General features: G+C 38.4%; 2 protein-coding genes and 1 pseudogene across 4 annotated transcripts; 2 read left to right on the top strand and 1 right to left on the bottom strand.

Annotated features, from left to right (window-relative positions):
* Window positions 1-2,251: 2,251 nt before the first annotated feature.
* Window positions 2,252-10,259, bottom strand: LOC143879387 (conserved oligomeric Golgi complex subunit 4). The gene is made up of 2 exons (XM_077381746.1): window positions 8,394-10,259; window positions 2,252-2,926 (listed from the first exon to the last, which is right to left on the bottom strand). Exons 1-2 carry the CDS (start codon window positions 10,002-10,004, stop codon window positions 2,297-2,299), a joined length of 2,241 nt encoding a protein of 746 aa, XP_077237861.1. The 5' UTR covers window positions 10,005-10,259; the 3' UTR covers window positions 2,252-2,296.
* A 2,168-nt stretch (window positions 10,260-12,427) lies between these two features.
* On the top strand, window positions 12,428-15,788 carry LOC143879381 (protein BASIC PENTACYSTEINE7 pseudogene; annotated as a pseudogene). Its single transcript, XR_013251234.1, has 2 exons — window positions 12,428-12,608; window positions 14,759-15,788. The product of XR_013251234.1 is annotated as a protein BASIC PENTACYSTEINE7 pseudogene (transcript).
* A 6,956-nt stretch (window positions 15,789-22,744) lies between these two features.
* LOC143887126 (uncharacterized) lies at window positions 22,745-27,189 on the top strand. Of its 2 annotated transcripts, none has more exons than XM_077391239.1 (3): window positions 22,745-23,091; window positions 24,341-24,522; window positions 26,740-27,189. In XM_077391239.1, the coding sequence occupies exons 2-3, from the start codon at window positions 24,352-24,354 to the stop codon at window positions 26,950-26,952; spliced, it is 384 nt and encodes a 127-aa protein (XP_077247354.1). In that variant the 5' UTR covers window positions 22,745-23,091; window positions 24,341-24,351; the 3' UTR covers window positions 26,953-27,189. The 2 variants fall into 2 exon arrangements, with proteins under 2 accessions (XP_077247354.1, XP_077247348.1); XM_077391233.1 differs by having other exon boundaries at window positions 22,755-23,091; window positions 24,361-24,522.
* Window positions 27,190-27,586: the final 397 nt, after the last annotated feature.

The raw sequence follows: 27,586 nt of genomic DNA, 5'->3' as shown, positions 1-27,586 counted from the left end.
TTATGAGTACCTAAACCACTATTAATACACTCATGATTACTTTTACAATGTATGAACCCCTATTTACACTCTTGGAACCATAATTCACACTCTTGGAACTACTATTTAATCAACCGAAACTACTGAATTGTGGTTCCGAGGTCTACATAATGGTTCCGGTTGGATGCATATTGATTATGAGTACCTAAGCCATTATTAGTACACTCATCATCACTTTTGCAACCTTCGAAACCACTAAATTGTGGTTTTGAGGTTTGCATAATGGTTCTGATTGTATACATATGAGTACCTAAACCACAACTAGTACACCCATGATCACTTTTACAATGTATGAACCCCTGTTTACACTCTTGGAACCATATTTCACACTCTCGGAACCACTAAATTGTGGTTCCTAGGTCTACATAATGGTTCCAACTGTATAAATGGGCTGTTCTAAGTGTCTAATTAGAGTACTCTATCTTTGATAATGTTTACAACCATTGAACCATTTAGAACCATTGAACTACTAAGAGAGAGAGAGAGAGAGAGAGAGAGAGAGAGAGAGAGAGGTGAAAACATATATGTAACCAAACAAAGACAAAGAGGGTGAAAACAAACCAAATCACAAATAACATAAAAACATAAAAAATGGAGAGTAAACCTAAGCAAGTGGAGGAGAATTGACCTACCTGAGCATTCAAAGCAAACTAAAGAGAACCAATGGAGTTTTTTTTTTCAAAAGGCAATGGCAATAGAGCTAAAAGGTGATGCTTTTTTAGAACGTATGGCAATGGAGCTTCAATGGTTCTTCACGGAGTTTCTCACGTTTGGGGTGGCTTAGGGAAGAAGAAGGTAAAAGGTGGAGGGAAAAGGTGAAAAGGGTGTAGGTGAAAAGGGTGTAGGTGAAAAGTGCATGGGGAAATGAGCTAAAAGGTGGAGGGAAAAGGAAGGAGGGTATTCTTGTCTTAAGCACTTTCTAAAAGTACCTGAGAACCCCTCTTTCACAGTAAATCAGAAGGTACCCTTTGTTGACAATATCACCAAATGTTTGCATTTTTTTAACAATTTTCCGATTGAATCACCAAAAAATCAGGTTGAAGCAGAAAAAATCGGGTTAAATCGATCATAATTAGTTTTTTGCCGGCGGGCCCTATTAGTAAGCCGACGAAAGGCTACTTCAATCTAGGAAACAGCCGGAAACTCGAGAGGGTCGCCTTTGAAAGCGTTCGCCGGTAACCAAAGCGTCACGACATGCTGTTGATATTGATTGAGTTGGAGGGACTTTCGCTGACTGAATCATCCATAAACCTAACATAGAAAGAAAGCATCTCGTTCCCGCAACCACTTTGGTAGATTGAGTTGGAGGGACTTTCGCTGACTGAATCCATTCATAAACTTAACGTAGAAAGAAAGCGTCCCGTTCCCGCAACCACTTCGGTATTTTGCTTATAGTCAAAGTGGGGGCACCCGTAGGAGTGGTAAAAAAAAAGATAGTACCTTGCATACCTTGATCTTTAATCTCATCCATAAGATTGGCTAGTCTCCACACCCGTCTTAGCCTACAATATTGTGTTAGAGTAATGGCTTACTAATTCCAAACTACCCTTCATCTGGTTGATGGAAATGGTGGTGGAGTGCGGAACAGACGGAGCATCATTGTTTTTTTGTTTTGTTTTGAATTTTGAGAACTAATGGTGAGTCCAAAACTGATTAAGGGAGTGATAAATCAACCCCCGTATATCTTAAATCGACTCTCCATGTGTCTCTCTCCTCTGGGTTAGAGAGAGAAAGAGGAGAGATAGACACATGGGGTCGATTTAAGAAATTTGGGAGCCGATTTAAGATATTTGGGAGTCGATTTATCACTGCCCAACTGATTATCGTACTCAAAATTAATATTGAGCCCAATCAGTTCTCAAAACAAAATAATTTTGAGCCCAAAACAAATCGGGGTCTAAATAATTTTGAGCCCAATAATGAGTTTCGGACTCAAAAAAATCAAATCTCAAAATCCAAAAGGAAGAGAACCTAAACTTCCCAACCATGTGCATCCTGGGTATGAGAGAATGAAACCCACAAGGTAATAAGTGAGAGAAGAAACAAAATACTGTTGATGAGACTAGAGATTTGATGTCTAATTTTCTTACATTCATTGATAAATTATGAGATGGCATAAGTTGTACTAATTTGACTGTGAGGCAAGTATCTAACCTAGTGTTTTGCCTGTTATTGATAAAAAAAACAAGGAGAGGAAGGCAAGAGAGAGAGAGAGAGCAAAACCAGACGACTAATAAACAAATACAAACATAAGGCGTTACAATTTAAGAGCAGCAATTGCTTCAGGTTTAAAATCAATTCTAAGACCCAACACCCTCCTCACCTCGGCAGGGGTGAGACGCCATGTCATGGGCCCTGAATTCTCACCCCAGAAATCCAATATCTCAGATACCTTCTCCAAGTTTAGAATGGTCGCCATCTGAGTAAGACGAGCGAACTTGTCTCTCACTGTCCTCTGAGTCATCCCCGAGAAATGGCTCACGAGCGCCCTCACATCCCTATCCAGTTGAAGACCCCCCAACTGACTAAACCTTTTCTGCATCATAATAACTTCCAGTCTTTTAACAATGAAATCTATAACCAAATGAACAAAAACATCATAGTTGTTCATTGTCATTGTGGGTTGAAGCCACACGGCATTGGTTTCTACTGAATGAAGGAGCCTTTGGACCCAAGGATCATTCACTTCATTTTCTGCATATTCGGCTTCGGACAGCTCATAACTGATGGTTCCCACACTGTCTAATACTGAGCGGATGCGTGGTGTCACACTTGCCACCAGTTGCTCCATGCCCGCGTTTAAGGTTTGCTTGAACCCGTTGCTCATTTCACCCAGTTCGGATAAACAAGACTTCACCCTTTCCCTGTCAGCTGGTGCTGGGAACACCTGATGATTGGATAAATTTCCATCATGATGATCAAGTTATAAAATAAAAGGATGATTTCTTCAAAGTTGCACAAAAGAGAAAACGGGCAGCCACACAAATGCAGATAAAAGGTTGGCAATGGCACAGGCTGAATATATAATCAAAGGTAGAATGTGCAATGTGCATTGCGGAACTGATCTTAGAAGCAAGAATAGGGAAGCAGTCATTTTACTAATTAGCGTAAAGGATATTCTGGTAATCATGCATAGATTTACATTTACAGTTTTGTAATCTGTTGCATCATCAGTGGGATAGGATAAAGTTTAACCATTTTCAAAAAAAAAAAAAAAGATTTACATTTGGATATTGTTACTTCCAGAAAAATCAATAATATTTGTGGTACAAGAGGATAAATAGACAAAATGTGTGAAAATTCATATGGAGAACGTAAGTGTGAAAGTTAACCACATAACCATGCCTAGGAACATTGTATACGATGTTAATACTTGTTACAAGTCATAGGAACACACTATACAATCTGAAAAATTGTTACAAGTCAAAAGTAAAGCACTAAAGAAGAAGAAAAGAAAAGGAAAAGGGAAAGATGAATGTCATATGAATTGATGTAGTGAGAGGAGTGTCCAAGACACCTAGGAGAAAGGTCACCAAAGGCACTAGGGAATACATCACCCCCCAGCAATTTATTTTTATTTTATTTTTGAGAAACAACAAAACTTATTAAGAAAACTTGTATGAACCAAGAGTATTCTTACTGTCAAACAAATCTCTTCAGTGAATCCACTGAGAATGCAAACACAAGGTTTTAAATTTCGGTTTCGGCCGAAATCATGTAAAAAAATGTTAATGATTTCATTTTATTTTTTAAATTCGACCGAAATGTCTAAAATTTAGGTGTAAATTTCGGTTGAAATTTCGGCTATTTCTGTTGAAATTTCATATATTTCGGTGGAAGTTATAACATTTCGGTGCACATTTTTAAATTTTCGGTGGATTTTTTTTTTAAAAAGGCTAGAAATCAAATTTCAACTGAAATTTCGGTGACATTTCGGCGAAATTTCAGAATTTCGGTGAAATTTCGCCGAAATCTTGTAAAGAAACAACTTCATGTGAATTTCATTTCGGTCTTGGCCGAAATCGAAACATTTCGGCCATTTCGTTTTGTTTCAGCCGAAATTTAAAACCATGTGCAAACATACAGCTCTACTCAAATAACATCCATCTAACATGACCACAAGCACTGACAGAAAATCAGTTTGGGAATGATCTGCTTAACTAATATGGCAGTCTCAGTTGGAGTTACATTCACTAACATCTGTCCAAATTCATCAAAAGCTGCTGACTATTTAAACAACAGCCCATAAAATGCGCTTACAAAGAGACATTCAATCAGTTATCGTCAGCACTCAGACAATGAAGCTATCTGCCATTCTCAGCTTTTAGGTGAACTTGTAACTGAGCATTTGCACATCAAATGATGATAGGAATCTCTGTACAAGATAAGATTTTATACAACATCGTGTCGCACAAAGCACTTAGTTAAGAAAAGTCACAATTACAGTTCAAATGGAATGGAGAACTACCAATTCTCATGCAGGCACAAGCATTCGGCTGAGGCAATTTCAAACCAGTTCATAACTAGTATTAGGCTCTGTAGTGACGCTGTTGTCTAAGGAACAAGTAAACTTTTATGAGAGGACACATACAACTCAGGAGATGAGTTCCAAAAGTATCGGCTACAGTACAAATTTCCAATTCCTTGACTGATTTCTTGCAGCTCCAAGAAAGGGATTCTATTTTAGCAAACTTGAAAATCAGTTTGCAGGTTCAGATCTTGTGATTTCCACAAATTCACAAACATTATGAACTCATAAAGTGGGTCATGTTCACAGCAAACAACTTGAGCTCAAATTTGTAACTTGAGGATCCAATCAAAAGGGATACTTGGAGATTCCAATTAACGAGAGGCTAAAACTCGCTACTGAGAGCTTAAGAGAAGATTTAGTCATCTTGTCAACTAATTTGGAAATGTGACTTGTTGGATTGATCATAGACGAAGATAATTAATTTCCTTTTCATTGGCTTTTGTAGATAAGATGAGAAGACAGATGAGGTGAAGTTAAAGCAAAATTGAAAACGAAGAGGATCAATCGTTGAAGAGATAAAGGACTAGAAAGTTAACTGAATTACACGGACAGCATTGGGAGGATCTGAGTCCGATTCTCACTAGGTTTCTCAGCTTTCGTTCAGATTTTCAGGCACATTTTCATCATAAATGAAAGAAGATTCAGAGGATTACAGGCTACTTACAGATTTACTTTAGACGAAATGATTTTTCACAGTAAAATCACAAAACTCTTCAATTCCACCAACTTGCAAGTTTGATAAGCTTCTAGACAAATCCTTCATTCCATGAGCTTCCTTTATGGCTTTGAACTGATCAAGGAGATGATCAGCATTGGTGAAGAATCGACAATCCTTGCAATTCAAGGAAATAGTGATGAATGTGAAGAAAAGAGCTTAAGGTTCAAGCTCAAAGCCTCCCCTTCCCGTGGACAAGTTTTACAAGAAATTCCTCTTGTGAAAGAGGTTTCCCTCCCAAATTTCAAAACAGATATTAGATCTAGCCCAAACTCTCATTCAATTTCAAAATCAAAGTCTAACTACAAAATGGTGGGAAAGTGGCTATTTATAGCCAATTACATTGTAAAAAGACTAAAATATCCCTAGCTAAGATCAAATGACTAAAATGCCACTAGCACTAATAAAATAACCAAAATGCCCCTGCTAACCACTAGGACATAAAAAAAATATGAGAATAAACCAAAATGACTAAGCTACCCTACCCTTACACCTTTATCAAATGACACAAACAAAGGCAAGCCTAGTCTAATGAGCGATTGAGGACCAATGTAGAGATTCCAGGGGATGGACTTGCATTAGGAACACAGTTACAGGTGGAAATGCAATCTCTCCACCTGCAAAGTCCAATACCAATGACACAAATTTGTGGCATATGCACATAGATCATGATTGAGGGGGCTTGATGGAACTTTAAAGCGAAAATTGAAGGGTGTTCAAGCCCGCAAATTAGATTTATGCAAATATTGAATTTATGAGAAGCAGCGTAGGGTTTGTTTTAAAGCTGCATCTCATTCAAGCAAGGATGTTCTCAATCATGTACATTTCAATGTCTGGGAGCCAATGTCAGAACCATCCAAAGGTGGGGCACCTTATTGTGTTTCAAAGACAATTACTCAAGGGAGGTCTGTATTAACTTTCTAAAGCAATAATCGTAAAATTCCACTACGTTCAAGAAGTGGAAAGCAAAAGTTGAAAAGATGATCGAACATCAGTTGAAATACTTCACGTCAAATAATGGAATGGGGTACATGAGAACAGAATTTGTGGAATCATGCAAGAACAAAGGCATCATTCGCGTCTAGCTCTAGGTACCACACAACAAAACGAGAATGCAGAATGCATGAGCAAGACTCTTTTGAAAAGGACAAGTAGAATGAGGTCAAATGCAAGTTAATGATGTGATTTAGCCGTAGGTTTAGAGTAGTTAAGGACCTGTTTTGTTTGCTTTTCTTTATTTGGTTCTTTTTTACTATTTTAATTCATGTTTCCTAGATGTGGAGATGTCCGCATCAACCCATGGACCACTAAGCCCAAACTCACTTAAAAGGTCTTGTAACCCTATTGGACCTCTGACCATGGCCCACCACTAAACATCTAACACTTTCTTATTTCCTATTGGCTACCCCCGGCCCACCACTTAATCCCTTAAGACCCTCTTACTCCCTTCTTATTTCCCATTGGCTAGCCCCCTTATGGACCACCACTTATCTATACCACCCCCCCCGCCCCACCCCGCGCATTAAGCTTCTCTTTCCTCCCCTTTCTTTCTTTTCTCCTCCTCTTCTACTCTCTCTGCTACGTGTGACCACCCCCTCTCGTGTTCTTTTCTCCTTCTTCTTTCCCCTCTCACACTTACAGCTAGGGTTAAAACCGCCCCATTTCTTCCCCTTTCCTTCCTTTCTTTCCTATTTCTCTCTTCTTTCCTTCACTCTCTCGGCTACATTTGCAATTCCCCGCTCCCCCTTCCCTTCTTTGGATCTTAATTTTCACTCTCTCTGTCCCTCTCTCTTTACCTTGGTTGTGATCAATCTTTCTTTCCCCCAATCTAGCTTTCTCTCTTTCCCCTCTCAAACATTACCTGAAGCGTACGATCAAGGCATGAAGCCCAGCCCATCATTCCCAGGTATGGATCACATTCTATTCATTTTAGCAGCCTAACCCCATATTCCCTACCCCTTCAACATTCCCATCAGATTTATACCTTTATTTCCCCTCATCAGTCATACCCTTGTCACCTTTGATACCCGACCCGGATCATATTATCACTCACTATATTCTTACCCCTATTGAGCATCATTTGGGCCATAGTTGTTGGACTTTTATAGATCCGATTGTTATGATAGATTTTTAATAGAGATTTGATTTTATTTCCCATTAATTTGTTGTTTTCTTTTAAGACTTATTGTATGGAACATGTTTGGATAAATTAATTTATTTTGATGAACTCTAAAGCTAAAAATTTCTTTGAAACCCCTTAAGCTAAAACTTTCTCTGAAAACCCTAGCTGAGTTTAATTATTTATGTTAAGTTAATGCTGATTTGGGAATGGATATTGCTGTTTTATTTGAATTAGAACCCATATTATGCTCCAAATTCCCATAAATCAATTGACACCAAGATCCAAGAAGAAATCTAGACAGGGAAGATAGTCAACTGTTCCCCTGTAAAAAAAATGGTTGCCTAACATGTGCGCACGAATCTAGCTTAGAGCGATACAAATTACTTTAAAGAGGGTTGAGTTTGAGATGCTGGTAGACAGTAAGGGAGGAAAACAATCACAGCAAGTGAGCTAGATGACACAGGATCACCATCAGAAAATGAAGACAGCCAAAAGTCTATCCAGGAGGTCTCATCTGGAATTGACTCAAATCAGCTGAAAAACATAGATATAGGTAAAGAAAAACAATCATGCAAATCAAATGAAAAGTATGGCTTTGACGGCATGGCTTCTTTTGCTTTAGCAAGGATATCTGATTGTTTCTAGGATACAGTAAACTGCATGGAAGGCGACATGCGGAAATCTTCTTGTCTCCTCTGTGGACATAGGCACATTGCCAAACTGCATAAATCTTGTCGTATTGTGTGAGCTTCAGAGATGATATATGCATATATATGTAACAGTTTTACCCTTGATATGACTCATAGAAAGAATTTATGCAAAAAATAATTTGTTATAGCATGTTTCTACACCCATGGAAAATCATGAGAAGTTCAACACAAAAATGCATGAGCATAGAATTCAATGAGAAAACATATCCAAGTTTCATGAAGGCAGCTAGTCCCCATTCTTTGTAAAGAGCATAAGGAAAGTAATGAGTTACTCACCTCTGCACACTGCTCCTCAATCTCTTGCCGTAGTTTCAGGACATACTCACTACTCACATCCACATTGTTCAGAGTGGTTGCGATTTCTGTCCCAGTCTTTTGCACGCCAACACCCCCGAGGAACAGCTTTGAACCCAAGTTGGGCTCTCTCATTTTCTGTTGCAAGGCCTCCTGATACTCATTGCTTAACAGATTCATTGCGCCGCTCAAAACGGCAAGTACCGAATTGATATTCGAAGTAGATATAGCCCTTCTGCAGCAACTCTGCAGAACATAAAATGCGTCATCAACCATTGACGTTGTGAGGCTATCAACCACATGCTCGTCGATCTTTATAGCCTTCCTCACATTCTCCACCATGAAGAATTCTTCTAAAATGACATAAAATCCAGTAATATCTTGAACCACTCTGTTAAACGCCCCACTTCTAAACGCCTTGGTTGCTCGTGGGCCCAACTCCGGATCAACAGAACTCAATCCCCTGATCTTTGACACCATGAATTCCATGTAATCCTCACCCAACTGTGTCAAAGACAGTATCTCTTCTAAATACGATTCGATCTCTCTCGGATCCGGCCCATCCGCAGTCCCAGCCGATAACAAATTCTTGCTATAAGAATTGATATCCGTCGCTAACCTAGCGAGTTTCCTATAATCCATATACTTCTTCAAGATCATAGAACCTCGCGAATCACACTCTTCTTGAAGCTCACATATAGCATAAACAATCCCATCTTCTCCACATAAACTCCTTAAAATGTCATCATTTTCTTCTACAGCTAACACAATATCTTTAAACAAATTCGTAAGACAAGCAACGAAATTCACCTGACTCTGCCCTAGATTCTGCTGCTCCACAAGCTCCATCAAATGCTCAAACTCTAACCTAGATCTCAAAGCAATCACTTTCTTCAAATAAGCCACATATACCTGTAATCCCTCTTCTTCAAGCCCTATCGGCGAGAAAAGCTTGACGAATCGAATAATCGTCGGATGATCGCGTTGATCAACGGCCGCCGATAATCTCCTCCGAACAATCGATTCAAGCAATTTCTTAGATTCAAGGATCTGATCTCTCTGATCTGAAGAATCCTTATACTTTGCATCGATCTGAAGGAAAGTTTGGATAAATCCGGCCGCGGATTCATAATCCTCAGAATTTAAAGCTCTCTTTGCTCCATCTATGCAATTTCCTCTTTCAACTATAGCATCTATGAGAGAGAGAGTCGAATGAACACGAGATTGCGCGAGATCGAGCTCTCGGACCTTGCCAGAGACCTGATCTGCGAGATCGCAAGTAGATCTGATGCTTGAAAGCATGGAATCGGAATCTGCTTTCACAATCTCGAGGATCTGAGCAGATCTCTGGAGGCTGAGGAGCTGTTTCTCCAGATCTGGTTTTTGAGAAAGGAGATTTTCGAGTTCGAGATCTAGCCCGCGCTGGTAAGCTATGCATTCGTGAAGGAGGCGAGTCATTGCCCCAACATCAGTGAGATTTTGTATTTGATCTAGGGTTTCAGAACTTCCGAAATTTACAGGGGAAACACCGTTGTTCTCCTCTGGATCTTCTTCTATAACGGATACCGTTCCGTTCGATAGTAGTGTCGCCATTTTAGGGTTTCTTTACGTCACTGTTTCCTTACCTTTTTTCCTTCATTTGAGAATACGTCGAGCGAGATGGAAATTGTGGAGCAAGGATTCCTTCCCCACAACAGATCCGGGATAAAATGGTTAGAGGAGATAAAGATTTGGGCGAGGGATGATTCGTGATTTATGCAGGTCTACATAGTCGAGGAGAGAATGAGAAGTATTTTGAAGAGGAAGAGAGACGGAGAGGGAGGTTTTACATTTTTTTTTTTCACCACTTCGGTTGTATTGTAATATGAAACTGGTAAGAAAAGGGGGGTGAAGCGGGAAAAAGAGGGGGCGAATTTATCATTCCCGGAGTGCCCATTTGGATTGCAGGAAATATATTTTCTGAAAAAATAAAGAAAGAGGGAAATGATATCGGCACAACCATGTTTTAATAATTGCACACCTGCAGCTTATCTTTTCTTTTTAGTTGGATAGTGAGAGCTTTTTAAATAATAAAAGATATGTGTTAGTATAAACATCAAAACATGGTTGTGCTAATACGGATTTGGAGCTTGCAAAATGGATAATGGAAAAGGAGTGTTTCCCTTAAAATGGGACACTAAGGATGTGTCATGTGACAAGTGTGCTAAAAAAAGCCAGGAATAAAACTTTTAATAAAATAACTAAAATCCACAGATCTAGCAGTTTTCTTCACCCTCTTGGCTCCTCAACCTCTCCCCTCTAGTAGGAAGTACCCCTACCCTCTCTGTCTCCCTCAACATGAGCTGCCGGATCTATTCATTTTGTATTCAAAACTCAATTCCAAATCCAAATACAAAATATGAGGTATCCAAACGGGCCCTTATTTCAAAGGTAAATTTTCAAAAAAAAAAAAAGACTCATAATATCCAAAGAGAAGCCTCTTTCTAGGCCGATATAATGTTTGTTAGAGAATAAAATCAGATTAAGATCAAATCTCCTCAGATTTAATTTGACTGGGCTATATTGAGTAGTTGGGTTAGATTAGGTCTATCTCTTTCCCTTCTTATCATGATCTCTTTCTATGTTTATCCCTATGGGTGTTTTATACAAACACACATTAGGGCTCTTTGTAAAGAATCTAAGAAATCCAAGATTAATATAATTTTCTATTATTTTACATGGTATAAGAGCTATTAAGAGAGAGCGGAAGAAGGCAAAGAGATTTGGGCCGGGCGAACGGCTTCAGCGGCCGTCCGCCGGAGGAAGACAATACTCTCTGTTGTGCTCAGGGCAGAGGATCATTATGCTTTGATACCATGTAAAATAATAGAAAATTATATTAATCTTGGATTTCTTAGATTCTTTACAAAGAGCCCTAATGTGTGTTTATATAAAACACCCATAGGGATAAACATAGAAAAAGATCATGATAAGAAGGGAAAGAGATAAACCTAATCTAATTCACTAGCCTAATCTAACCCAACTACTCAATATAGCCCAATCAAATCAAATCTTGGATCATTTTTTTTTTCCTTTTGTGACTGGTGGACCACCGTTTGCCGGTTAGACTCTCCTCTGAAGCTATATATTGATTGGGTATAAAGACATGGGTCATTTCTGGGTTGACTCTTCCCAAACCTTCTATGGCTTAGTTGTGATGGCATCTGTTTGAAAATTTAGCCTCATACAAGAGGGTTTTCTAGGGACCATTGCAGAAGGCATTTCACGGCTAGGCTGTTGGCTGTTGCATGTGAGAGCAGCCACCTCGAATGAATTAAATGAACAAGACAGAATCTGCTGAAAAGTGAGCCTGTGAGAGCAACCATAGTTTTAAATTTCCACTAAAATCGACATCAAAGGACCAAATTATTTCTATTTCCATTGCCTACGAAAGTCTCTCTGTAGATCGGAGGGTTAACGTCATCCAATAAAATAGGTTCCACTCGCACACATCATATAAAATCTCATATGAATTGTGATGTTCGTATTAGGAATTACATGTGAAATGTAGTATGTACAGACACTAGAGTTCAATATTTTAAAACCATTATGAATAGTTGTCTTTGATTATGCGATAGATTCCAAGTTTGAATCTCTCCATATTATAGCATTTTCTAAAGTTGTATCTTAAAATTCTTTCATTTGCATGTGTTTTCATAAATTTCATGATTTTACAATATTTTTATCGAAATTTATAGGGTAATCCAAACATTTTCATTTCATTTTCATGATGACGAAATTTAAAACCTTGTTCTTAACATGCCTTAACATGCATGTTAAGTGCAACAGTTGTGGCATTAGTATTCCTTAACTGCTTAATTATCAATTTGATCAGACGGTTCGGATGTTCGATCGTAGAGAATTTATATCACAATTGTGTGCGTGCACTAGATGGACGATCTAGATCAAATCTGTGAGGCTATCAAGTTGTATATGGAAGATCCAAATAGACTTACTCTCCACCATCCACCATCGGCACAACAGTATTTTATGGTAATAAAGACTTGCTAAGAAAAGAAACAGAACCTTTTCTGAACAGTTCCATGCCCAAACAGAAATAACATGTAAATTGTAAAGTGGAAATTGAAACTTAAATCTGTGAAAAGATGAAGAAGAAGGGGATGGGGAAGAATAAGAACAGCTCACGATTATTCTTCTGTAAGTCTTTTTCTCTTAAGCTTGAAAATTCTCCTTTTTCTTCTTGTTTATGTGTGCTTTTTTTTGGTACTTGTGGAATCTTGATCACTCAACTTGTACTGCTTAATTTTGGATTTTGCAGTGATGGGTGTCTATTTTTCAAGTTCTATTTGGGTTTTTCATGATGTATTATAAGTTTTTGCTATGGATACTGACTTTTTGTTCCTGGAATCCATGACCCAGATGGTTTAATCCAGTGGGTTTTGCAAATTGACTTCTGTTTCCATGCGTTTTGAGTATTTTCTGTTGTGGGATTTTGATATCTGTTTAGATTCCAGGAATTTATTGGAAAAGTTTGGAAAGGAAAAATGTTTGTAAAAATATGTACTTTTTTAACACATGGAAAAAGATAACTTGAACCGAACTTATTCAATTTTTATGTAGATGGACCTTCAATTTCCTATGATATCTATATAAAATAACTATAATCATATCATTTCCTTCTATATTGTGTAAATTAAAAAAAAAATTCCAAGAAATTTTTTTCTGTCAGAAAAGTTTTTTTTGCAATCCAAGCAGTCCCTCAAGTGTTTTTCTTTTTTTCTCTGTTTCTTTCCGTGCTCTCATGGCTAAAATTCGTTAATATTCCATATCTGCTGCTTCTTTTACGAGCTAATGCTGTAATGGGTTATAATTTCACCAAAATGGATACCAATTTTATGTGTTTCTTTTTCTTTTATTTGAACTGTGTGTTTGTTGTTCTTTTCTTTGAACTATGTGTTATTGTCCATGAAGTTCTCTGGTTTCTCTAGCTTAAATCCATGACCCAACTGTTATACCATGTGTTAGGTTTAGGGGTTTGACAACTAGTTCAAACCATGGTTCAAAATATCGCCATCAGTCATTGTATTGGCCTAAGGCCGAACCAATACATATCGGCTACATTTATCATCCATATCAGTAAATATCGCCACATATCGGCCCTAAGTAGTGTACATTTCCGCCAATATGGCCAATACTTTGTCGATATCTAAAAAAGTATAAAGCAAGTGCTTTAACGAAACTTAAGAGAAGTTCGGTGTAATTCATTGAATTATTAATCCAATATGAAGAGATTCTCTCTCCTAGCCTTTGCCTTGTTTTTTGGGTTTTTGCTTCTTGTTGGTTGTTTCTTTGATCTCTTTGTTCAACAAGTATATCAGAGCTTTGTGCTTTGATCTTTGTTTTCTACACCATACCTCTTATTTTTCAATTACTAGCCTTTTAGCGAGTCCTTTGGTCGGTGAAATGGCTAAGTTTCTTTTCTACCTCAACAAAATCAATTGCAATTACTCCACCAAAATTGTTGTGCCTCAGATGTGTATGTCTGAATTTACTCTTATATCTTCTACGAGTAGCCTTGCTATAGAAGCTTGGGCATCACATTGAATTGAGATAGTAAGAAGCTTACTCCACAGATGGATATCTACAAACAGATTCTTAAGCCAATCTGATTTTGTTCCTTCTTTTGATCTGTCTACCTCAACAAACTTAATGAACTTATATTTCATAGTGAAATGTGCTCTACAGGTCCTGCTTAGGAGACTTCCAAGCACAACAACACACTCATAGCGAAAACATATCCACTAGTGGATTTAATTTCTTTTGAATCTGAAATTCTATTTCGCGTCATTATATCCTGATACAACAATATAAGGATCATGGTGGAGTCCATACTCCAATGTACTCTTTAAATACCTCAATACTCTGACAAGTGCATCTTTGTTTGGAAGTAGGTATTTTGTCTTTCGAAATGTGGAAGTTTCTCAACGATCCACCTGGTATATCTATTAGTCCTCAAAATTGGATTCTGTATTTTTTAGCATTTATTCTGGATGTCTGTTTTAGAACTAAGATTGTTTTGTGTCTTGAGAGTTTCATTGTGATCAAGATCTGTTTTTATGCTGTTTATGAACAAATTGTATGTAGTTGTTTTCAGACTTAATGGTGATTTGGTGAACTTCACAGTTCCTAATTAAGTTTGGTTAATTCTCTGTGGTTAATTCATAACTGGTGTTTCATGGTGTTCCAATAGCCGTTTAGCTTGGTGGTATTTTCTTGGGAGGAGATTCTTGTGTTTGGTTGTGATTACTTAGAATATGCAAGTTTAATTCATTTCATGGACTGAGCAGGAAATTCTTTGAGCAATAGTATTTAGTGTGGGCATGCATGGAAGAAAAAAATGGATTGGATATTAGAAATTGGAACTTCACAGAACAGTCCACGTGCACGAATCCAGTGTTGGAACCCATGTCAGGTACTACAGTCCCTGGTGTCTCTGTTTTAGATGGTTTGTCTGGTGTTTCCAAGTTTTGTGCTGCTTTTTGGAAAGTGAATGATTTCCCAGACAGAAATTCTGTGAACCCAGAAATGGAACTTGGCGACATTCCGGCAGAGGCATCACCTAATGGTGGGTTTGATGCTAAAAATATTAAAATTAAGGGGCAGCGGCCTTCTATAAAGAGGCCTAATCATGTTGCTTCTAAGGTCTTGAAGCCGAAGGAGTCAAAACAAAAGCCCTCTATCTCTACAAAGAAAAAGGATGGTACTGCAAAACGTGAGAGGAATACTGACATTGTTATAAATGGAACGCCTTTAGATTTTTCCTGCCTACCTGTACCAGTGTGCTCGTGCACAGGTGTGCCTCGCCAATGCTACAAATGGGGTGTGGGAGGATGGCAATCTTCCTGTTGTACCAAAAACATATCTGAATATCCTCTTCCAATGAGCTCCTCAAGGGCCGGGGCCCGCATTGCTGGAAGGAAAATGAGTAATGGCGCATATGGAAAACTTCTAGAGAGACTTGCAACTGAAGGTGATGACCTTTCTAATGCAGTTGACTTGAAAACTCATTGGGCTAAGCATGGTACTAATAAGTTTGTTACAATCAGGTAGATATGATTTAAATATGCTTCATGATGTATCTTCAAGAGTTTTCAGACATAACATACATAGATGATATGTGGTTTAAACACTAGAAACTAGCCTTGGTTCATGCAAGTATGCAAGTTATTCGAATATTGGCTACTACTTGGGTTTTCTAAATTTGCAAGTGATTACTACTTTACATCCTTTTTTTTTTAGAATATACTACTTTAAATCCATTGTAAATAAATTTTCATCTAGTCATGCAATAATGAGTTCCATCATGCGACATATGCAGTGGGCAAGTGTTCTTTTCCATAAATTATTTGAATAGATATGGGCAATGAAGCTGTACTTGCTATTGTGGTGGAAATATTTCATGCAACTCAAATTTTACTCTCTTGCGTGTCCACCTTAAGAGTCATATATTTGTGCTCATATGCCTAGCCTGGTGGTGTTTTCTCTTTCATCAATCCATGTCCCTTCATCGTGGTCCGCATTTGTCCCTTATCTAATTGGTGCACTTTGTAACACTGACTGTACATGGTGCTGTTTCCTAACACTGTTTGTGGGGATATTTTCATTGCTACTCCAGTAGAACCAACTTTGCTTTCCCTTTATTTTCCATTTGTTTGTTACTTCCCTTCTCTTGTCTTCTTTCATTGGAACAGTTTATAGGATATGTGTCAGGAAAGCATAAACAGAAATGTAATGTCGGGGGCAGAGATTGACCCACTTACACACCAAAGGTATAGAAACACTTCCCTTCTCTTGTATTATCTTTCTTCTTGTTCTCCCCCTCTATTAATTTTTCTTTTTTGTTGAGAAAATCTGCCGGGCAAATCCAATCCGTTCGTGCACAAATAAACAGAAAAGTAAAACAGGAAAGCAAGCCACAAGATGAACACTGAGATTTTATGTGACTCGGCCAAGATGCCTACATCCATGGGCTAGAACAAGATCTTCCACTATGAGAAAAAAAAATTACAAGGATTACAATGGGATCAACCCGAAACCACAAACCTGCAACCCTTTCCTTGCTTCTCTCACCCAAGACCGTAGACCAAGAGTAACCTGAGAAAAAACCCGAGAGGAACTTGAGAAAACTCAAGAAAAAGACCCAGCATCTCTCTCTCTCTCTCTCCCTTACTTTTTCTCTCTTTCACTCTTTATCTCTCTTCCCCTCTCTCTTTTCTCTCAAGCCCCAAGCTCTCTTCATGTAGCCGCCACACACTTCACGTTCAAGAGAAGCGTACATATCTTAGGTTTTTGCAAAATATAAAAAAACCTATGTTTCATATTTTTTGTTTCACACCAAAATAGAATCTCAATTTCTAGGGAAACAAGACTTAGTGAAGTCCTTAGTTGGGAATACAAGATGGTGGGTAATACAAGATGGTGTAAAGGAGAGCGAAGACAGGGAAGTCCTTAGTTGCTATCATATTTGCAAGGATTTCAGTGAGGGAGAGGGACAGAAGAGGTAAAGGCTTGGATTTTACTAGAGAAAACCCAACAATTTTGTAGTTTTTTGGTGGGGCACGAAATGGATGGCAGCCGTGACGAGGTTGACAACCAAACGCTATTTACCATTATTCTACAAGGTAACTATGAGGTAGACCTGGCAAAACAGACCCGTGCCCGCGGGTTGACCCGACCCACCCGCAAATTTGCGGGCACGGGTCCGGGTTTTAGTGGCCCGCCAAAATTGACCCGCGGGCCACCCAACCCGCAAAAACATGGGTTGGGTCAGGTCAACCCACGGGTTTTTGGTTTTTATTATTTCTTTAAAAAACTAAAAAAGACCCAAACTTTTTTGTCTTTTATGCCTTTTAGTTTTATGCCCTAACTTCGCCACTTAGGGTTTCTTTCTTTCTAGTTCTCCGCCCAGTATAAAATTATAAATAGGTTATGGCTGGCACCATAGAATATAAATAGGTTGTGGCTGGCGCCATAGGTTGATCCCAACCCTCCGAACTGAATGTTAGAGGGTTGATCACTTGATCCTATCCCTCTATAGATCGGATGGTTAGGATCAACCTATTGAAATGATTTTTGGGGCACAACCTATTTAGGTTGTGGGCCATCTAATGGACGGTTTGGATCATCCCACGGTGCCGGCCATACCCTACTTTTAAGTTTTAGGGATAATTACATTTACACCTCCTCTAGTTTCGACACATCCACTTCAACCCCTATAGCTTAAAAAGTGACAAAGACATCCCTTGTAGTTTCGTTTTGTTTAAGGTTTGCCTCATCAGCTGAAGGTTCGTCCTTAGATTGAAGGGTTAGGATGATCCGATGGAGCTGATTTTTTGGGCACACACTATCTATGTTAGGACCCATCAAATGAACGCTTTAGATCATCCAAATAATGTGGGCCCATACCCGAATCCAAAGCGTTTAGTAGTGCTTGGATTCGGGTATGGGCCCACATTATTTGGATGATCCAAAGCGGTCATTTGATGGGTCCTGACATAGATAGGGTGTACCCAAAAAATCAGCTCCATCGGATCATCCTAACCCTTCAATCTATGGACGAACCTTCAGCTGAGAGGGCAAACCTTAAACAAAACGAAACTAGTCACTTTTTAAACTATAGGGGTTGAAGTGGATGTGTCAGAAACTAGAGGGGGTGTAAATGTAATTATCCCTAAGTTTTAACATTTCCCTAAATTAAAAAATGGTTCGAATTTGCGGGTGACCCGCGGGTGACCCGGCCCGGCCCACCCGTTTGCTAGGTCTACTATGAGGTAACCAAAGATTAATCTGGGCACTGGAGATCCATAGCAGGACCCACAGAAAGGCCCAACAGAACAGCTTAGATCCGTTGTGCAAGAAAACGTAATAGCTCCAAGAAAGTAGGGCCTCATCTTCCAAGCAAGGACTATTTGAAGAATCTGATGGTCAATTCACGCCACCTGTCAATTCATAGGGCTAACCTAACTCTAATTTTTCAAAATCCAAATTCATAGAGCTATGTTTGGCCACCATGAATTTTCTTTCCATGGAATATTAGCTCATCAAATGGTGAGAGAGAGGGCTAGGGAGGGTGGGAGAAGAAGAGATTTGAGAACTGAGGAGAGGGTAAGAAGTGGCTAAATAGTATGGAGAAATAAATTAGTTTTTGATTAGTTTTTCTTTGGGTGATGATAAATTCACACCCCCTGTAGGATGACTCACACGCTAATGTGAATTGAAGTTAAAACGCGCTAACGTCGGACTCTTTTTTACGTCAATTCAGGTTAAAGGGTGCGAATCATCCTACAGAGTGTGCGAATTTACCATCTCCCTTTTTCTTTTCCTCATTTTTTAGCCTCCTCTCACCTCAGTTAGTTATAAGAAAACTTTTGGCTTCTATCAAAGGGGAAAAGAAAGACAAATAGTTTTAATAAAGGACAAGAAAAGATAATATTTGGTTTCTTACAAGATAAAAAGGTAAAGTAGTTAAGAAAAAAATGGTTTTAAAAGAGATGATTTTTTAGGCACACCCTATCTATGTCAGGGCCCATCAAATGTGCGCTTTGGATCATCCAAACAATGTGGGCCCATTGTGTTTTTGGTAGTGTTTGGATTCGGGTATGAGCCCACATTGTTTGGATGATCCAAAGCGTTCATTTGATGGGCCCTGACATAGATATGGTGTGCCCAAAAAATCAGCTCCATCGGATCATCCTAACCCTTCAATTTGTGGACGAACCGTCAACTAAAAGGGCCTACCTTATACAAATTGAAACCACATGGGGTCTCAGTGTATTTTTCCCTTTAATAAAAGACAAGAAAAGATAATATCTGGCTTCTTAAAATATTAAAAGGTAAAGTAGTGAAAACTTATAAAAAGTTTAAGTTTGAAAGTTTAAATCTTAATTCAGTAATGGGAGATCGATTTTAAATTTGAATCTAGAGGCTTGAGTGAGTAAGATTATGAATTTAAATTTGAATCTAGAGGTAAGATTATGAATGAAATAAGGAACAACTGTTCAAGGATATGGTGTCAAACTGATTTCTATGGTAAATAAAGACTTGAATATAATATCCGGTAATACAGAGTAATAAAGTGATATGCAATTTGGTGACAAATTGAATTTCAACAGTGTAAACAACAAGAACTGCTTTCCTAATGGTAAGAGTGATTTTAGAGTCAAACACAGTATCAGAGATGTAATAAGTGAAAGTTCAATGTGCAAGGCAGCAAAGAATTGTTTTTATGGTGATTGGTTGTTTTGCATAAAGCAGAAATTTAGTATTTAGTAAACATCAACTGAACCGGACTATTGGGGATTCACCAAACTGACAATAAAAACCCAAATATGATGATAAGTTGGGATTCAATAGTACAGAATGACAAAATATCTCAAATGTGGTAATGAATGAGATTCCAACAATACAAACAAGTAAAAAGATATGGAATGCAATGAAACTTTCTTCTGTTGATTATTCACAAGAATTTGGCATAATTCAGGAGGCAGTATTTCTACCTATGGAAAGATAATCATATGCAAATAATGATAATACTAAAAATGAGAGAAAAGAGACTAGTTAAGTCCTTCCCCATTTTGATTTCCGCCGAATGATGTCAGATGGCCAAAGGAGAAGGAGATGATATGAGATGGGTCTCAGAGACCTTGTTTGAAGGCTGCGAGATGGCGTCAGGTTGCTGCCCCAGTGTTGCAAAATGCGAAAATGCAAGAAAGAGAAAGGAAAATAAGGAAATAATGCTTGAGGGAAGAGAGCTTGTAGTTATGGGGTTTTCTCGGATGAGAATGTTACGGTCCTAAGTGGGGGCCCGCCTAGGTATGGGACTGGGTGGGACCCAGCATGGTATGGGACAAGTTTAAATGGCCTTGCCTAACGCGTTCCATCAGCTCTTGAGCTTTTGGCGTATCGGTAAAGTACCTAACATTTGGTATCAGAGAAACCACCACGTCCCGTGTTCGAGTCACAGAAGGGGCAACCTGTGAAAAGGGCTACCTGGAAAAAAGGCCAAAGTGAAAGCCGTCACAGAGTAGGCCGCCGAGGACGGCGGGTGCAGAAGCGTGGTGGTATGTTACGGTCCTGAGTGGGAGCCCGCCTAGGTATGGGACTGGGTGGGACCCAGCCTGGTATGGGACAGGTTTAAAGGGCCTTGCCTAACGCGTTCCATCAGCTCTAGAGCTTTTGGCGTATCGGTAAGGTACCTAACAAAGAAGATGTTGTTTTAGACGACCCTTGTATGGAATTTTGGGGAGGATCCATTGAAAAGATTTTAGGGTTTTTTTTAAAGAAAAACGAATTTGGGTGAGTTCTGGGAAGAAGAAATGATTGAAAATCAAGAAGCAAGCGAGATTGTTTGAGATTTTGGGTGGAGATGGAATGTTTGGCCAAGGATCTTTGATTTAGATTGATTCTTGCCTTTTGAAGAAGGTTTTTTAGGGGGAAAATAGGATTTGGGGCTTCTTTTGAAAAAAAAAAATGAAAATGGAAAGAGGTAATATTCGTTTTAGGGCTCAATGGCATGCAAACTTAAATTTGAGGAGATAAAAGGGTGTTTTCATTATTAAATGGAGAATGGCAAGGCTTGTAAATAGGGAGAAGAATGAGGGCATTTTTGTGGCTGCATTAAAAGGAGGGAAAAAATACGAGAACTTTGTTTTTTCTTTGTTTAAAAAAAGGCATGCTTACAAGTAGTAATCATTAAATTCTCTTTTAAATCAGAAAATTATAACAAATATAGGCCCTTGATGATTTCTCATTCCATGGCCTATATTTTCCTTAGGCTCTGTTCAATTGCGTTCCCGGGAAAGCAAATCCCTGGAAAACAGCCTCTTTTTTTCTTGACAAGACAGAATTCTTGTGTTCACTTGCTTTCCAGGGAAAATAGAATTACACATGTGGAATTTCTACAATAAGTCAAAAAATGACATGGAAAAGCCCATTTCCCCACCCTTTAGGCTTTGTTCACTTGTTTTCCCTTGAAAGGAAAAGAAAAGGTTTCCCGGGAATCTGACGTGGCATTAGGAAAAGAAATCCAGGGAAACTGTGTAGGAGAAGGTTTCCCGCGCATGTTCACGTGCGCAGGAACTGTGCAGGAAAAGGTTTCTCGAGAAACTGCTTGCCCACCTTTTTTCACTAGCTTTCCCGGGAAAGCAATCCGACCAAAATAGTGGGATTTGGTTTCCCACACTTGTGAGAAAAGAGACATTTCCACATCATTTTTGGCAATTTCCATGTCATTATTTGACATATTCCACTTAGGCTTGTTACTTTCTCAGGAAAGCAAGTGAACACCAGAATTCTGTCTTGTCAAGGAAAAAAGAGGTTGTTTTCCAGGGATTTGCTTTCCCGGGAACACAAGTGAACAGAGCCTTAGGGATTTCATTTCCGACCAAAAACACTCGGATTTCGTTTCCCAGGAAAACTAGTGCAAAAAGAAGGGCAAGCAAGTTTCCCTGGAAACCTTTTCCTGTGCAAGTGAACAGTTCGGAAACAGTCCAGGGAAACCTTTTCCTGCACAGATTCCCTGGATTTCTTTTCCTAATGCCACGTCAGATTCCCAGGAAACATTTTCTTTTCCTTTCCCGAGAAAACAAGTGAAGAGAGCCTTAGATCAAATGACCAAATTACCCTTCATGCATGTAGAATAAAAATGACACATTTTCCCCCTGTTTACATGGATAATATCAAAAGATATATTAATTAAATAATTAAATAAATGTATTTTTCTTTGTTGATTCTTAACCTCTTATTATATTGTGATCAATGACGGGGAATCCATCGTGCAAAAAGACCAATTTGCCCTTATGATGAACCAATCTCACAGTGACAAATTCATGATCTAAAAGCAAAAGTCATTTTGAGATTTTATATGTTATCACTGAAGAGAAGACTATAGTTTTGGACCTTTTTATTCTCTGATAGTGGCACTATCATGTTTTGGTAATTGCACAATTTCTTATTTAACCATTTGTCAAAAGTTATTACAATTCCCAAAAGAGCTCTTAGAAGTTAATTGAAGAAGAAAATACAAGGTGAGTTTGTGCAATTATCAAAACATGTAGTGCCAACAACAGCAGCCTTTATTCTTATTGGATGTTGATAGCATCTTGAGTATTGTAACAACCATGAGAGACTAACAAAATGGGTAGTGTCGTTATCAAAATATGGTAGTGCGGATATCGGCCTCCTGTTTTGCAGTAGAAAAATGTGTACACAGTGAGAAACTTCTTACGTAGTTCTGTAGCTTTCTAGTCTTCAGAAGGTGGAGCACCAACGTAAGTAAAACAGAGAAAACAAAAAAATTGTCGGTTAGTCGGTGTTAATTCTCTCTATCCACTCCATCCTGCTGTTTATTTTTCTGTTAATGGATTCTCTTCAATGTCCTTTTAATCCTCATAGCTTTTTCTACTCCTCATATATAAGAAAATTCAGAGAATCCAAACAAAACCCATCAGACCAAGCAACCTCAGATTCAAAACCCAGAAAGGATTTTCTCCTTCTCTAATCTAAGAAAACAAAAAGGGTATTCAAAACCCTCCTTTTGATTTTCCAAGGAGTGAAAATGGTGGGTCTTTTCTCTCGGTTTTCTATCAGCAGAGCTGGACATCGACGGTCCCAAAGCGCTTTAGTAAGCAATAGATCCTTTTATCATTGTCTATATCTTGTATTCTTTTGTTTACCCTTTAGTTTGTTTTGGTTTTCTGTGTCTTGGGTTTTTTCTGGGCTTTGATTGCTTTGTCCTAGATTTGTTGTCCTTTGCCCAAGATATTTAGTTCTTGGGTTCTTTTGATATGCTTTGTATTATCCTAGATCTCTTGTCCTAGATTGCATTAACGCAATATATTTAGTTAGGGTATCCATTTAGTTATTGGGTTCATTATTTCGTAGATATTCTGGGTCCTGGATTTTTTTTTGAGGTGGTTGGTTTGTCCTGAAAATTTGGAATTTTTCTTGAGCTGATTTTCTAACTTTATCTTGATTTGATTGGACTTATTCATTTATTCATAGATTTTCTGGATCCTAGATTTTTTGAGGTGGGTGATCTGTCCTGAAATTTTGGAATTTTTCTTGAACTGATTAGACCTTGTAATCGAATTTTAGTAGTGTTTTCTTCTTAAATCAATTCTAAAAGTTGTCATCCTTTCCTTGGTCTTGGGTCATTGATTTTGTGAATATATCATAGTTTCAAAACTCCCCTGCGTCATCACGGATTCCCCTAAGTTGACTCCCTTTTACCTTGGTCGTGCTCTTATCCAAGTCCTAGTTTTACCCTACAAAGTCAATCAAAACGTCCTAGTTTTACCCTACAAAGTCAATCAAAATTCAAAACTACTTTGGCTCTCCCGAGTTATGACCACATCAACTTAGTACTCAGCCATGTCATGCCAAGTCAACTAGGATTTTCTTTGCCCGCATTCTCACCAGCATCCACGTTTTTAAACACTGGAATATATTGCTTTTCGGCTGATGATTTATTGTGTTCTACTAGACAATGGATTCTCAAATCCGAAGAAGCGATTGTTTCAACTGTTAATCTTGCCTTTGTTCTCAAAACCACAGAAAGAGAATTTGCTTGATGTGATTCTTTGTCTTGTTGTGGTTATAGATTCTTTCTGGTCCAAGGAGTTATTAAAGGTGACTGTACCATCTTGTTCTTCTAAACTTGTGATTCTTGATCCTTTGAATGGATTATTCTAAACTTGAGGAATTTGCTTTTAGCTGTTAATTGTGTCCTGTTCTTATTGGTTTTCAATCCTCAATTATTCGAAGAAATCACTTTCGCCTTGTTGTTTCTTGTTCTTCTTAACTATACGGAGAGATCTTTTCTGTGCATTCTTTTTTTCTCAGATGGGGATTATCCATGTTTGTATTGACAGTAAGTCCGTGAATGGCACAGGATGCTAGTGAAGTGTTGCCTCCAAATGCAGAGATTGGAGGTTCTGTTGCTGCCCATGGAATTGAAGTAGCGATAGAGTTTAAGCCAATTGAACACCCACTTGAGCCTCCTGAAAATGACCAGCCAGTTAAATACCCATTACCGGAACCTTCAATACTAAATGTAAGCACAAACCAATTACTGACTCTCTCTCCTTCTTTTTTTTTTTTGAATGGTACCAATTACTTACTCTATAATCAACTGGTTTTGTCAACCTTGAAGTCCACTTCATTTATATCATTTAATTCCTATTTTATTTTTGTGGTCTGAATGATGGTACTAATTTTGTGGGAAAGCATCTTTTCTATGATTAGATCATGAATGTTTAGTAATCATTGCTCTTTGTGCTCTTTGAATATTGCTCATGCCTCTGCTAGATATTGCTCTAGTAGTTCCCTCGCTACTTTCACAATTGTCCCTTTCACAGTTTCTTTGTATTAAAGGGTGTGGAGAAGAGAACATTAAGGACCATTCTGGTTTCTGGTCCATGTCAGGGGAGTCCTCGCATTGAGAAGTATTGGTTAGGAAGGATCATCAAGGGCATCATTCATAGAAATGGACAGTGCATTTTCCACCTAGTTCTCTTTTTTCAAAGACCTTCAGCCCGGCTTCATTTCCAAAGCTTAAGGACCAGCCATGCATGTATTTGTCTGTCGTCTGCTGTTTACACATTGAATTGTATGGTTCTTCACATCATGCATTTTCATTTCTCTTTCTAATTGTTCTTGTTAGAAGCTTGAGTTGATTAATAGAAATTTTCTAATGATAACGAGTTAAAAGTGTTATTTTATGAGCTTTTATTTTCATCTATCACTGCCCATTCCAGCTTGGTTACAAAATAGCTTCCTCGTGTGTAGAGATACGCTATGCTTCACACATTCAGAGAAAAACAGAAGTGCTTTGTTAATAGTGAAATTGACCACAAGAAATGAACCACACAGTGGGATGATGAAGATGAGTTGAACAATGAAGTGGTTCAACAGGTTGCTCCATGGATCTTGGAGTAATGAAGGGATTTGCTCTTGGGAAGACAATACTATCCAATGCCAATGGACATGTAGAATTCCCACGAGCTGAACATGAAAATAATTTTGTCAGCAGCCAAAGAACTTTGGTAAAGAGAGAAACCTTCCTAGATTCAGAAACAACTTGTTGCTTAGGTACTCTGCTACTAGAAAACCTTCATCATGTTGATGGTTTGGAAGTTAATATCCAAATATTAAGGCTAGCTATCTGATGGTACATTCAGCTACATCATGAGGACTGGCAGTCCTTAAGATGCTCCAATAGTGTGCAAAGATGCTAGTAATCTTCCATGGTAAAACAAGCATGGGTGCCATATAATTTCTCTGTCTTTTCTACATGTTGGTCTTCAACCACTATCTTCTTATCTGGAAATCCATTGCGTTTTTCCTCGTCCATGTCATTGGTTTCTAACCTAAGAATTCATTATATAGCACCAACTCATGAGTTCATGTAGTCATTTGGAATTTCTCTCTCAAGTCTCCCACTTTTTATGCATGTTCGATATCTCTTAAAATTACTCCCAGTCATTTCCATGATGTCACCATGATAGTCTCATCATTCCCCGGCATTCTCTTAACAGCAGTAAAGTTATCCTGTCAGCTTGGTGTGGGGTGGCCTTAATGAGATAGATTCTATATGGGAGAGGAGGAAAAACTGTCCAAATTGTAAACCAGCTCACAGAACTCTTTGCATCTGAATCCCAATCCTAAAGGACCTGAATGAACTATTTCATGACTAACACATCCAAGGTGCTCAACCCTCCTCAATATTCAAACAGCACACCATGATTGAAGAAAAGGTTTGGAAACAACCCTAATTTTTATAAAAAGTTATCCCAGTTATTTATCTATTATAATTTCTCTGCTCCATTATTGAGAAACAATGAAACTATATTGTTTCCTCTTTTTCCTTCATTTTTTCAGTTTGTGGCCCAATTGTGTTATTTGTGATATTTCTTGAACAAAAATAATGTGGCTCAATTGTGATATTTCTTGAACAAAAAAATTGTTGCCCAACCCATACGGATGTGGCTCTTTGGCTTAAAGTCATGGGTATGCTCCTCATCGACGCGAGTTCGAATCCCCCGGGCTTACCCGATGGAAGTGGTTTACGAGTGATTGCACGCATCCCTCCTGCCCTAAAAAATTGGGGTGGGGATACCCTATGTCATCGAAAAAAATATTGTTTCCCAATTGTGTTATATGTGATATTTCTTGAACAAAAATATTGTAGTTGGTAAGGAAAAAATACATATTGTTAGTTTTGTGAAGTTCTATATTTCTGAAACTAGTTCTTTGTCATTCCAATATTCAGGATGGAACCATATGGAAGGAAAGCTTGTCTGTGAGTGTAAGGAGGAGGGCTGATTTGCCAGTTGTCAAAGAAGGAGCACACTTTGAATCTGATGGCAGTGGAGCAAGGCCATGTGTGGCGCCCGCAAATCGCTTTATCCTTCCATCATCCATTAGTGCCCCTGAGCATGATCTTGTCACCCTGCTGGAAGAATGTAATGCAGCCGGAAACTAGACTACCTGGTTCTGAATTCACAGGTATAAAAAATGATTGTATTTCTGTGTCCCTTTTGTTTTCATCAATTTGTTGTAAATTTCATTCAAATGGAGAATTGCAAAACGTGTAGCCTCTCAAATTGTTAAAGAATTACATCCCACTTCATAAATTTGCAAGTATATCTGTCTTAAAGATTGCTGTACAATGAATGTGAATTTGCTCCATGTATTAGAAATACATGTTCACTTCCAATTATATCTGCTCAGAAGTAGCTTCTCTTATTGTGTCCTTGTGAAACTCATCACAACCTTGCTCATTAGTTAAGTTGATCTTGTTCAGCTTAACTAATGGGTAATGGGAAAATAATGCTTTTGCTGAAATGCCTGGATGGAACCATTTCAGCAAATTGATTCAGAAAACTAAAATACTAAATTTGATTTACAGCTATTAATAAATCTTTCAACTTTCAAAATAAATATTAAATTTGATTGCATCCTATTTGCCATGTTCTGCACCACAATTCGAGAATCCAAGGATGCTGGACGCAGAGCGCGGAGAGGATATGAGATTTCAGTATCCTCTCTCTCCTTGCCCTGCTTGGGTGATCCAAAAACAAGTGGGTGCAATTACCAACTCTGTAAACAAGATAAAA

The sequence above is a fragment of the Tasmannia lanceolata genome, unplaced genomic scaffold (assembly GCF_043159265.1).
Source record: "Tasmannia lanceolata isolate RefF3 unplaced genomic scaffold, GAP_Taslan_0.1 ptg000002l, whole genome shotgun sequence".
NCBI classification, from domain to species: domain Eukaryota; kingdom Viridiplantae; phylum Streptophyta; class Magnoliopsida; order Canellales; family Winteraceae; genus Tasmannia; species Tasmannia lanceolata.
Note: the sequence above shows the minus strand (reverse complement) of the source record. Positions and strands in the feature narration are given on the sequence as shown.